Source organism: Triturus cristatus, chromosome 10 (genome assembly GCF_964204655.1).
Source record: "Triturus cristatus chromosome 10, aTriCri1.1, whole genome shotgun sequence".
In the NCBI taxonomy this organism is placed as follows: domain Eukaryota; kingdom Metazoa; phylum Chordata; class Amphibia; order Caudata; family Salamandridae; genus Triturus; species Triturus cristatus.
This window is the reverse complement of record NC_140593.1, coordinates 411,924,102-411,937,281: the sequence shown is the minus strand read 5'-3', so window position 1 is coordinate 411,937,281 and position 13,180 is coordinate 411,924,102. Positions and strand designations below refer to the sequence as shown.

The following is a 13,180-nucleotide window of genomic DNA, read 5'->3' as shown; positions in this document are numbered from 1 at the left end:
CCGCTTTACTCACAATCAGGCATAGACTCTTCCAGGGCGTTCGCTTCACTACGGCAGCCCCTCCTGGCACACGGGGACTCCGATCTTGACAGACACAAGTACCACACTCCTGGCACAAATAAGTTATACTGTGGCCCCCTCTGGCATACAGAGTCACCATAGCGTGGCGGTCAGGCCTGGTGATTCCTGCATGATGCATCTCCTGACAAACAGGGGTCTCCAGACTGTTCCTGCACAGGGCAATGCCCTGATCCGTGAGCAGCCATTCTTCTCACATGTCTCTCAAAGACTCCGCTTTGTAGGGAAACAGCTATTACAACGTGGTTGTAACCACGCAGTACCTTTACCACGCATGCATAACAACGCATGCACTGTTACTACGCATAGCCATTACCACGCATTTTTTTACAACACAGCGTATGAACAGGTGGTAATGGCTATGCGAGTAACTGACATGCTATCGGCGTTATTGTGGTAAAGGTACTGGCGTGGTGGCGTCGTCGGAGGAAATGGAGAGCCTTTCTCTTCTTCTTGCTGATCTGTGCCATGGCTCGCATAAAAAGAGGAGCCTCGTCTACTGAGGTAAAGGGGATTGGGCATTGATTTAGGGCTTTAGACTGGGGAGTGCTTTTTAGCTAAAAAGTACCTGGGGGTGGTTTTAGGGCTCAGGGTAGGGGTCGGGTATTTTTAAAAAAAGGCTCGGGAGGGGGGACATGCTAGGGTCTCGTGCTAGGGATTAGGGCATGGGTCAGGTAATTACTAAAAAGGGCTTGGGGAGGGGGGATTGTGCTGGGGTTTAGGCTTAGGGCTTAGGGCAGGGATCAGTTTTTTTTTTTTAAAGGGATGAGGGCCGGGGGGGGCACGCTGGGGTATGCTTTTAGGGCTCAGAGGAGGGTTAGGGTATTTTAACAAGGGCTGGGGGCGGAGGAGGGCAACCGGGGCCAGTTTACGAGCGGGGGCAGAGAAAACAATTATCATGCAAAGGGCGTGGTAAAGGTTATGCGTGGTACAGGTTTTCGCGTTGTGTCGGATGCGTGGTAAAGGCATGCGTTGCAACGGAATGCGTTGTACCATCATACAACTCTCTTGGTAGGGCTCCCCACTGGACCTCGCTTCCTCCAATGCTCTCCTCTTCATCATAGGGCAAACCTGGTCTTGGCAGGCAGGCAGGCCCAGGTGCTCCAGGCGATCTTGGTTTTCCTTGGGTGATGTCCCCTCACCCAGCAGGGAGACTAGCAGGTATTGGCCTCCAGTCCTGGTATTAGGCTGAAGTTTTGCAGAGCTTCCCTTCCTGACCCAGCCCGTCCGGCTCCTTGGCAGATGACAAAGTTTGGGGTCTCAACTACCCCCTTCTTATAGTCCAATTCCAGACACCAAAATGTGATTTAGGGTCTTAGCCTTTAAAGTTGTATGCTTTTCTTAAAGTGTCCACTTCACTTTTTCTTCTTTTCACTTGAAAGGATGTTTGTCACAGCAGGCATGACTCCGAAGCTGATTGACCTGGAACACAATTCATTTGAGTGACCAGGGTTCACACCTGGATTCCAGCCATGGTGGTATGTGCAGCAAAAGGTTAATCCAAAGCTTCCAGCTCTACTCTTTATTATTCCCTTATAAAACCCATCTCCTTCCCTGAGATGTATCCGGGCCTCTCCCTTGTATTCTATCACTGAATCAAAGAGCAACATTTTAAAGGGTAAAGGGGGAAACCCTTCCTCCAGTGTGTCGCACAAGCTCACAGGAATGCACCAATACACAAATCTGTTTGAAGGTGTTCTTCTGCTTCTATTGTCAGTGTTAGGAGACTTCAACAATCGTCTAGAAAAGGAAAAAGACCATAATACTATCACGCTCATTGATACCATGGCAAGTCTCTCTTTGGAGCAGATAGTCAGGCAAGAGACACATGTCACAGGACATACACTGGATGGAATTTTTACTTCTAATCCCAGGGTAAGGGTCTCGGAAGTTATTCCAGTCTCGTGGTCGGATCATAAAGCTATAATATTCACGGGACAGAATAACTGGCAACAAACACTACCAAATAGCACCAACACCACGGTCGTATATCATGACTGGGCTAAAATAAACATTCCCAAATTACATGCCCAACTAAGCGCATCAAAACCAAGCCTAGACTCAGACGCTAACTCTGGGGTTAATAAAATAACCACTTGGATTAATACAGCACAAGACATGACAGCCCCAAAAAGAACTTCCTGTTGAAAAGGAAAAAAACCCTTTGAGCCTTGGTTTTCAGAAAAACTAAGAGCGCAAAAAAAAGAATGCAGAAAGTCCGAAAGAAAGTGAGGCGCTAATTATGACCAGGCGAGAAAGACTGAATATGCATACACCTTGACAGAATACAAGAAACTGATTATCGAGGAAAAAAGCTAATATTTTACAAAGAAAATTCTGGAGGCTAAGAACTCCAGCAGAGAGCTGTTTGATACAGTAAAAAAACTAGCAAACCTCCCAATGAATGCTCAGAAAATATACAGCCCAGAATTCTGTAACACTCTAGGTCAGTGTTTTTATAAACAAAATCGAGACAGTGTATAAAACATTCTTAGATAGCAATACTTCTTCGGCTGAGAGAATTAAGCTAGGACCAGGGGCACCGGACAATGGTTTCTTCTTTTCCACACCCACTGCGGAAAAGATTACCCAAGTGGTAAAGACTACCAAGTCAGGAGCTCCATCTGACCCTTGCCCTCCTAAAGTTTTTCATCTGTTCTCTGAAATTTTCAGTGAGCAACTTAGAGCACTGTTCTCTGAAATAATACAATCAGGTATGTTCCCAGTGGCATGGAAGACAGCCTCAGTCGGGCCTCTATTAAAAAAATCTAACCTCGACCCCAGTGAACCTAGCAGCTACCGGCCGATCTCTAGGATCCCTTTGGCATCTAAGGTGCTGGAGAAACTACTTAACACGCAGATCACAACTTATATCGCCGCCGGAGACTTCTTGGACCACTCACAATATGGTTTCAGAGAGGCCCATGGGACAGAGACTGCCTTGGTCATGGCAGTACAGGAACTCAGAAGAACTCTGGATGCAGGAAAGAAGGCCGCCTTGATCTTGTTAGATCTATCGGTGGCCTTCAACACTGTCAGCCATGAGATCTTAATTGGTAGACTAGCGGAGTTGGGATTCCAAGACAATGCCATTACTCTACTGTCCTCATATTTAACGGACAGATATTTTGTAGTAGAAGTAGATGGATCTGCATCTAAATCATTCACGCTGCCATGTGGGGGGCGACAGGGTTCCTCCTTGAGCCCCACACTTTTCAATATATATGTGGCCCCTCTGTCAGCGATCCTCAGGCAATGTGGTTTCTCGGTGATATCATATGTCGATGACACCCAGGTGGTGGTATCAGTCTCAAATAACATCGAAGAGACAGCTGATCGATTTAATATCTGCATGTCACAGATAAACACTTGGACGCAGGCTAACTGCCTTAAATTGAACGGCGAAAAAACGGAGGTGTTGCTACTAGGGGCAAATACCTCTTTCTGGTCCCCAAGATGGTGGCCAGCTGAGATGGGCGAATGCCCAACTCCGGTCCCGGAGGTTAGAAACCTAGGGGTGGTATTCGACAGAAAACTGACATTTGAAGGTCAGATCAACAAGCTTGCCTCCACCTTCTTGGGTATCTTAAAAATGATCAGGAAAATCTGCCTTTTCATCCCCAGGGATGCATTAAAAACACTGATCACAGCATTGGCCCTTTCGAGACTGGACTACGGCAATGCCCTATATGTAGGATTACAGTCTAAACTCCTACTGAAGCTTCAGAGAATGCAGAACGCAGCAGCGAGACTAATTCTGGACATCCCCAAATATGAACCAATTTCTCACCGGCTGAGAGACCTCCACCGGCTCCCAGTGGAAAAGAGAATTAAATTTAAGTCACTATACCTAGCATATAAGGCCCTACAGGGTAAAGGACCTCTGTATCTTAGAACACACCTCAGAAGATATACACCAACCAGAAATCTAAGGTCAGGTCCCTCTCAATTACTGTCAATCCCCAGGTAAAAGCAGGCTCGTTGGGGGGCAGAAGCTTCCTATTGGGGACAGCAAAGACCTGGAACCGTCTACCGATTCAGATAAAGAACAGCACTTCACTCATGGCATTTAGAAGACTATTGAAAACATGGTTATTCGCCAACTGAAACGTCAATATTTACATGGCCGCCAAAATATCAGCACTCCTGCCTACTCCAGCGCCAAGACACCCTTAGGCATTCGTGCGCTTTACAAGTCTATAAATCAAATTGAATCAAATCAAATCAAATCACCAGCAGGTCTGGGCTTCCCAAAATGGAACCCAGGGTTCTCTACATAATGTACTAATGCAGGCACACTTAGTCAGTGCACATTCACAGCACCCTTAATGTCCAGCATTGTTTGGTCCATGCATTGTACCATTACAAGCACACATACATTCAATACACTCATTCGGACTGCATGCACTGAACCAGGATGTATTATAACACATACACTGTCAGCACACACACTCACCATGTGTGCGCTGCACAACGCTTCACTATTCATGCATTCTGCTATACACAAGCATACAGACACACAACACATGCTTTCATTGCGCACACAACACTACATCTTTCATATTATGTATTCCTTGCAGGCATAGATACACTTAGCACATGCACTAATCTCTCATGTACTACACAGTACTGCTACATCTCTGTACCATTTCCAGGAATACATCCATCCATCACAAAGTCACTAATCTTATGCTGTGCAGCATTCCACATCTACCTGATGTAGGCCAAGGGTGAGTTAAGCATACAACAGCAGAACTTTTTTAAAGGTCAGAGAGCCTGTAGACCTCACTCCAGTGACACATGATACTGAAAAGGACCTGTTCACTACTACTGATCACTACACGGTATGCTACCACCACCGTGCTTGTGCTGCTTATCTCCCGATGAAGTCGTTAGCCTTCCACTACTATGAGGGTAGCGCTTTGGGCGCCCCTCCTGGTCCACTAAGACGTCAATCTGTGAGACAGGCACATGTCATGGTGCACACTCATGATCCATGTTCGCCTAGGCAAAAAATCTGCATTAGGGATCCAGGCAACAGCACTGTTGGGTACTCCAGGCCAGGGTAAACATATTTAACCATGCAGAGGACCTTTCCTTTCCAAACACATATTAACAGGGTAGGAAACGCAAAGTGGAGAAAAATCACAAAACATGATAAGTAGCGCATGAAAAGAAGGATGAAAAGTTGATAGACAAGGGGTACTATTAGATAAGCAATATGCGAGAGGACAAGAAGACAGTGAAACAGACAAGTATAATGGAGTTAGGAAACAGAGGATGGAGCATAATAAAAGATAAAAAGGCATGCGATAATTATACCAATGGTGAATAGAAAGCAAGTGCAAATAGCAGGGAGAAAAAATATTGAGAAAATGAGTGAGGAGTGAGAGGGTATTTTAAGAAGGGGTCAAGGGAAAGCTGGAGAGTAGAAATTGAGGAAAACAATGGCAGGATAGAGCAGAGAGATGAAAGGTTATGCTGAAATATGACAATGAGGAAGACATTCAGGATCATGATATTTAATCCGTACAAGGTAATGCAAGCATTTGCAAAACCAATATGTCAGTCTATTTTATAAGAGAAAATGACTTCAATGGCTGGTGAGCTTGTGTGTGTGGTTCGGGGAATATGACAAACCCCTGGATGCATACATGCATTTATGAATTCCTTAGTGAATTTTCAGACTTTGCGTGTTCAGATTTGCACCATCACTCATTCATCATGAATTTTTTTTAGATTTCCACTCAGTAATCTTAAGTGTCAGGCAAGACTTGCAGAAAACGTGGCCACATTTGCACTACCACACAATGATAGTCCATTTTCAGATTTTGTACCATCTCTCACTAGTTCTCAGTATGTGCCCATACATGCATCAACACTCAGTAATGCTGCCACATTCCAATAACTGAACATAATCTGATGTGATAACATTATAGCATGCCATTCTAATATATAATTGACTTTCTGGTTATGTTGATGACCCTACATGCCTTCCCATTCTTCCCCTACAGTTATTTCTTTACCTGCTTCTTCTGGCTTATGATGACAGGCCACAAAGCTGCAATACTAGCACAAAAAGGGGATGGGGGGGGAGGGTCCAAGGGAGACATTTAATAGACCTGCGAGGAGAGTATACCCTAATACAATACAATTATAACACAAACACTCCTGTGGTCTACACTAGCATGCAATAATGAATTAGAGAATTGAAGGATTAGAGTCTCACAAATCCCCCCAAAGAAGAGGGGAAAATCCTTTTCAGGACGAAAACCCTCACCCACCATAGGTGGCATGCTTCATCATATGGGTTTCTCCTTCCAGTGGGAACCTAGTCCCACTGAGGGCTACAACTCCCTCACTGTGAGGTAGGAGCTCTGGGATGTTTTTTAGTGATAGAAACCTGTTAAGGATGCTAAAATCCCATATGTGAATCTCAGGTGTGGTGAAAGTGCAGCGCAACAGAAGTAAATAAGTACGTTTGCAGTGGTGAGATTAAAACTAAGGAGTGAGGGCAAAAAACTCTTCATTCGTTTGCTCGCACTGGTAGGATTAAAAAGCAGTGCAATTAGCAGTATTGATTTAAAACTGCTTATATAACAAAAACAGTTGACATGTTTCAGCCTGGACGATCTTAACCAAGTGTCTAGGCTTTCTTCAGGACCCGACTAGTGCTCAAATATGTTGAATACCAAGAAATTTAGAGGCAAGATTGCTACTCCATGCTCTCATAGTGTAGCACCTAGAAGTAGTCTTTAGGGTGTTAGACTGCTAGGGACATTCCAGTCATGGAGGTAAATTTCATATTATTCTCGTTGCTAGTGAGATGCATTAGTGCTGTGGTTATTAGTTATGTACTAAGCAACAGGACGAGACGTTGAAGTACTTAGTGCTTTACTTGTGTGTGCTAGTCTAAAGGATGAAATTGGGTGTGAATTACCACTGTATCCCTGACCCTTTTACGGGAATGTCAGTAACCCACGAAGCATTGACATCACACAGGCAAGTATGTTAAGAAGGATTGAGTGGGGTTACAACCTGGACTTTCATGCTCTAGCTTTGGTGCTCTTAACTAAGTTCACACACCTGTGGACGGTAACGTTAAACCTTGCAGAACTAGCCCTGGTTTACTTAACAACTTGCGGGCTATTGTGCGACTCATCCCCCTTAGAAAAGTATCACGACCATTTGTGCATTTCAAATTTTCAATGCCGTTTGCTGTTTAAAAAAGTAAACATATGTGACTTGCCATTTTTTTGATTGAAGCTAAAAAAATGCATTTGCATGTGATGCTATATGCTTTTTTCCCTTTCGTATCCTCTTTGCATCGATTACAATTCCCGAAGAATTTGGCCACACTTTTTATTCACCAAATGACCTTGGTTAGAACATTTGTTACCTTCATTTTTTGCTCAAAAGGTTTTCTTGTGGGGGCCTCATCTCGTTACAGTATCATAAATACGTATAGGAAGGCAGAATTATAGCTTCAACATGTTTTTTGCAAAAGAAGCTTCCATGAGATAGACCCGCAACAGCTCACGATATATGGGAAACCACACTGTGCCCGGCGCGTAGCAAGGGAGCCATCGGCGGGGTGGGACTGGCCTCTATGGCAATCCGGAGTGTGAGATGGGCTGGTCTGGCAGGCTAGTGAGTGGGCCAGGTATTCTACTTTGTGGGTCTCTTTTATGGTCTGAGGGGCCGTTTTAACTGTTAATTTCCCTGATATTACCATAAACCTTGCATGCAGCCAGCAGAAATGCATGTAGTCTCCCACACCTTGCAGAACAGTTATACAGCGTCTTTACAAGTCCTAAACCAGCCCAATTTGCAAACATGGGCCACTTGTTTAGATTTTTATTCACTAATGGGGCTACTTTTATTTTGGTGCCCGGGACTATTTTCTGCCCCAGTCCGACCCAAGTCATGGGCCATAAGGCAAGCAGGGAAAATGGGACCCGAATGTCCTGGTTTGGTTAGTGCAAAACAACTATATTTTGGGACCAGGGAGGGGGCCTCTCTCTCACCGAGCCCTGGTGCTACAGCACCTACTGCACTATTTATAGCTGCACCCATGACTCTACGCCCATAAGGAGGCCATCATCTGACGACGTACTAGCTTTCCTTATTTGCATTTAATTACTGACCTCCATTGCTGGGCGCGTTCCTTGTTCTAGATTAGTTTACTGCAGCCCTTACGTTTATATTTCTCAGTTCATAGCGATCCCTGATTTAACATGAAATTACCGAGCCTAAAAGCGTTTGTATCCATCGAGTTTAAACAACGACCTGCATGCTTGGCATTTTTCACAGTGCTAAAGGAGTGATTTAATTTCATAGAAAGCCTGAAACATGTGTCATGGGAGAAATACTGTTTTTAGAAATAGCTACAATATTTCCCTAGATGAGAATTTCCTTTTTTTACGTCATCAAGTTCTTATAGAAACGCGTGCCAAATAGCAAATCGATTTATCTACAACAAATATTTTAATTGTGAAAAACAGCAAAAACGTTTCGTGCATAAAATGCTTGGAGAAAAAAACATTTCTTTCAATCAAGTTTAGAATAACGCGCAATTAAACAAGATTCGCTTTCACAGTTTGGACTGCAAACATTTTTAGTCAATAAAAAAAACACGAGAATAAAAGTGAATAGAAAAAGACACACGTACATGTTCTGATGTGAGGGCAATCAGTCGCGGAAGAGATGCCATCCCTTTCTCTTTCACTTCTGGGAACATCTTGAAACGTGCAATCAACATAGCATATAGGTTAGAAATGGCGCCACCTGGAGTCCACAGTAACACATTGTTACTTTTCAAGTCAAAAGCATTTCAGCATTTACAAACAGTAGTAACGCATGACATTACGATTCAGTCTTTCTGGGACTTTATCCCCATAAGGCGTCTTTAAAGAGCAATACTTTCCAGAATCTGTCTTTAGTTCTATCTCTTTCTCTTTTTGCAAAATTTAGGATTTACTCTTATAGTGCATAGTTTTTGACAAAATGTGAAGGCTCTTAATCAGTGCATAGCCGATTTAGATGAACGCGATTTCCATTGAACAGTTTGCTTTTTGTAACAATCTAGAAAAAAATCATAATATTTTTGTGGCACTGGTAATTTAAGTCCTAAGTGACGCTTATTAGAGATTTACTTATGAGAATAACAATTTATCATTGTATGAACAGAACAAAACCACATTCCAAACTTTTCCAAATTTAACATAACATTCCATTTAACGACATTATAGTCCCCTTTGTTAATTTTAAAAAGAACACGTATATAACAGTTCACTATTTGCAGTGACGCAATAAATATAATACAAATATTTAGCCTCAGAGAAACCTGGTGACGCCTAATACAGCTTTAAATTAAAATACGCAAGGAGGAAGACCAATTCGTACATTTTTCATCTCATAATAATCCTGCCTCATGGATTTGCTAAATTTAAAGTAGCCTAGATTTACGCAGAAATCACGCAACACAGTGCAGAAAGCAAAGTAAAGACACAGCAGACCAGCACCAAATCTACTGGCACTGGCGCACTTTAGGAAAGAGTCCATTCATGGGTTAATTTTAGGCCTGGGCGGTAAATTCCGTTCCGTTCGCGGAATTTGCGGAATTTGGGTAATTTCGCGTTCCGCGGAGAACGCGAAATTGCCCAAAATTCTGCTTTCCGCGACTTCGCAAAATTTTTGCTTGTTCGCGTTCTCTAAATGCGTGTTTGCGAGATATTTCTCCCCGAGCATGCAAACAGCGATTGTGCACAGGAAAAAAGCATCGCGAACAAGTAATTCCGCGTGTTCGCGGAATTTCTGCGTGTTCGCGGAGATTATTTACCGTTTCGCGGAGATTTGCGTGACGCGATTATGCAAATTCCGCCCACCCCTAGTTAATTTGTAAAAAAAAATAAGTGCTGGGGCTCTTGTCAGGAGGCAGCTTCCACCAGCTCATTTCTCCTGTTAGTGCCACCTAAAACAGAACCATAAAACCATACAAGTGGGGAGAGGATGTGGCTAATGGCCAGAGCTGCCGACTTCGGGGCTAGTGAACCAGGTACAAGTCTCGGCGTTAGCTCAACATCCTGTGATTCTGGGCGAATCACTTAATCTCCATGTGCCTACCAAAAATGACTCAAGTGCCGGTGTTGATGATTAAATGCCGCTGGGCATCGGAAACCACTGACTCAAATTAAGAACTGGGACCCTTCCTGTACCAAAACGATGCTTTTAAAGCTTTCTCACTTTGTATGAATGCTGTATAATGCAGCACACATGCAAAGTGGGAAAAAGGAACAGAAATGAAAACATTTCTCCTTGTTACACTTCCCTCGAGGAGGTGCAGAGTTTTGACCCAAATCCCTGTCTACAATTATTGGTAGGTAGGGATTTGTGTCAAAGCCCATGGATGGTTGCATGGGAACGCACATGGAGCACCCATGTAGCACCCATAAAACGCCCTCTTGATGCAGAGTAAAACAACTAAGCGAATTGCGACACTATGAATTACTTTGCGTTACGATCCAACACAAGCTGCTATTTGTAAATCCCACCTGAACTCTTTGCGTCAGGTTTGCATTAGAAAAGTAATATAACCCAATGCAAAATGTGTGTAACTCTGGGCCAAAACAATTTATGAGTCTTGAAGTAGAATGGCATTGCTAGAAATGGGGGTCTCTAGTTGGCAATGGTTTGCAACTTTGTCCAAATAGGGACCCTTCTTCCTAGTCAGCGTAAGGGGGATACACTTCTAAAATAACCCCTGCTTACCCCCTTGGTAGCTTGGCACGAGCAGACAGGCTTATCTCAGAGGCAGTGTATAAAGCATTTGCACACAACCTACACTAATACACTGAAAATACTACAAAAGGACTACACACCTGTTTATAAAAATATCCAATATTTTTATATATCCAAAACAAGACCAAAATGACAAAACATCCAACATACAGCACTTAAGAAATAGGCACTTTGCAAGAATACTTGAAAAACACAGTTCCTTGAAGTCGGTAGCTCCGTCCGGTGCTACTGCGGTGCTGTAAACAACAGAATCCAACAGTTCCGTCTGACCACGCCGGTCAGGAATGTTAACAGACTCGTAAACAGTACCTTTTGTGTTGCGGCTGACACGTTGGTGCGGGTCAGTCGTGGCAACCGTCACGTTTGTGGTGTGCAGCTGATCGGTGCGGCGTGCAGTGCCCTCAAGTAGTGGTGCAGGCAGGCTCGGTGACTGTCATCCAGCAGCGTCAGTGAGACCAGGGCTGCAGTGCGGAGTGCAGGCGATGCTCATTGTGGTGCTGACACATCACGGTGGGGGCAACAGAGCTGGTTGCGGGAAGCTGGCGTTGGTAGGTCCGGACTGTGGTGTGGGACGGGACGGTGCGTCGTGTGACTTACGAGCGGTGCCCCCAAGCCACAATGCGGTCACAGAAGTCACGGTCAGCTTGCAGCACCGGTGAGACCAGGACGGCAGAGTGAAGTGAGGCGGTGTGGAGTGTGGTGCCTACTGGTCACAGTGTGGCGGCAGCGGCAGTCGTTGGTGACCAGGGTGGCGGTGCGAGATGCGGCAGTGCCCTCTGCCGTGCCTTCAGGACACAGAGCCAGTGACGCAGTCGGTTGCTTTTCCCTTCTCTGTGGCAACTGAAACAGCAGTTTCAGAAGCGGTACCCAGAGGTTGGTGAAGTCTTTGCAGTCCATGAGACTTCAGAACAGGAGGCAAGCTCTACTTCTAGCCCTTGGAGATACTCAGCACAAGTAACGAAAGTTCAGTACCGTCCTTTCATTGCCCAAGGCAGAAGCAGCAACTGCAGGCCAACCCAAAAAAGCAACAACACAGCAAAGGGGAAGTACTCCTCCTGGCAGCTCTTCCAGCTCTTCGTCTTGGCAGGTTACTTGATTCCAGAGAGTTCTCTGAAGTCTTTTATTTCCCTGAGACTTCCAACAGGAGGCAAGCTCTACTTCAAGCCCTTGGAGAAAACTCTAATAGCAGGTTGATGAAATTTTAATCCAGTCCTTTCCCTGCTCAAGACAGAAGCAGCAAGCAGCAGACCAACTCAGCATAGCACGCAGCAAAGTGGCAGTTCCTCCTGACAGCTTTTCTAGCCCTTCTTCCTGGCATGCTCCTTAGTTCAATAGTAATCTAAAGATTAGGGGTCTAGGCCCCACTTTTTTATAACACAAATTCCTTTGTTCTCTGGTGGCGGAGAAGCTCTTTGCCCCGCCAAAACCAGTTCTGTCCTCTCTGGTGCAGCTGCCCGGCACAAGGTGGAGACAGCATTGTCCAAGGCAAACCAGGCCCATTCAGGTGTAAAATAAATTTCCTCCCCTTACTCTGAATGCAGCCCAGGTCTATTCAGCCCAGCCCTGAGTCATCCAGGAAAGATAGGACACACATCAACCCTCGCCGGTGGCTGTCTGAGAGAATGCGCAACCCCAGCCCCTGTAATTCAAAAGTCAGTCAATCCTCAAACCAGCAGAGGCACACAGGATGGCTACGCAAGAAAATACCCACTTTCTAAAAGTGGTATTTTCAAACACACAATATAAAAATCATCTTTACTAAAAGATGCCTTTTTATATTCTGAGTTTAGGCATACAAAACTCCATCTTTCTATCTTGTCTCAATGGGAAGTTATATTTATAAGATGTTATAAATTAACCCCCATTCCATCCTATGGGACAGATAGCCCTTCAATAGTGAAAAATGAAATACACTGTATTTTAAAATCAGGACAAGTCACACACCTCAGTACATGTCCTACCTTTCACATACACTGCACCCTGCCCATGGGGCTACCTTGGGCCTACCTTAGGGGTGACTTACATGTAAGAAAAGGTAAGATTAGGGCCTTGCAAGTGGGTGCACTTGTCAGGTCGACATGGCAGTACCACACTGTGCACAGACATTGCAGTGGCAGGTCTGAGTTACAATTACAGGCTGCTCATTTGGGTGGCACAATCATTGCTGCAGGCCCACTAGCAGCATTTGATTTACAGGCCCTGGGCACACATAGTGCACTGTACTAGGGACTTACCAGTAAATCAAATATGCCAATCATGGAATCTCCAATCTATAACATAATTTACCTGGAGAGCATATGCA

General features: G+C 44.6%; 1 protein-coding gene across 1 annotated transcript in view; it reads right to left on the bottom strand.

The window, feature by feature from the left end:
• Window positions 1-13,180, bottom strand: part of GAD2 (glutamate decarboxylase 2) — a 498,210-nt gene that overhangs the window by 269,647 nt on the left and 215,383 nt on the right. Inside the window, exon 7 of the mRNA XM_085631697.1 lies at window positions 8,750-8,865. Coding sequence (XP_085487823.1) covers window positions 8,750-8,865 — 116 coding nt within the window. The remainder of the gene's footprint in view (window positions 1-8,749; window positions 8,866-13,180) is intronic.